Below are 256 nucleotides of genomic sequence, written 5' to 3'. Positions count from 1 at the left end.
CACCGAATAGGCCCCTGCCGAGGTGGGGGGAAAGGCGAAAGCGCCCCCCTAGCGAACCCGGCAGCAAAGTTAGCACGCGACGCGCCCCCCAATCTCCCCACGCCGATTTCCCCCCACACCCTCAATGCAGCCCCGCTTCCCCTCCCCCGCTCCCTGCGCTCCTGGGAGCCCCGAAAGCCAGGATCCCGGGTGAGATTGGGGGGGCAGCTGGCGCACAAACCATGCACTTCGCCCCCAGTCCCATTCCCGGTCCCCG

At 69.1% G+C, this 256-nt stretch overlaps 1 protein-coding gene across 1 annotated transcript in view; it reads right to left on the bottom strand.

Moving 5' to 3' along the window:
• The window catches only part of Zbtb7a (zinc finger and BTB domain containing 7A), a 20,303-nt gene extending 20,073 nt beyond the window's left edge, over positions 1-230 (bottom strand). The window contains 1 exon segment of the mRNA XM_033759359.1: positions 221-230. Within this exon segment, the coding sequence (XP_033615250.1) occupies positions 221-223 (3 nt within the window). The 5' untranslated portion in view covers positions 224-230.
• Between the last annotated feature and the right edge of the window lie 26 nt (positions 231-256).

The sequence above is a fragment of the Fukomys damarensis genome, unplaced genomic scaffold (genome assembly GCF_012274545.1).
Source record: "Fukomys damarensis isolate Sample0158 unplaced genomic scaffold, DMR_v1.0_HiC HiC_scaffold_37, whole genome shotgun sequence".
Taxonomy (NCBI): Eukaryota; Metazoa; Chordata; class Mammalia; order Rodentia; family Bathyergidae; genus Fukomys; species Fukomys damarensis.
The sequence above is the reverse complement of the archived record's forward strand: the minus strand, read 5'-3'. Positions and strand labels throughout refer to the sequence as shown.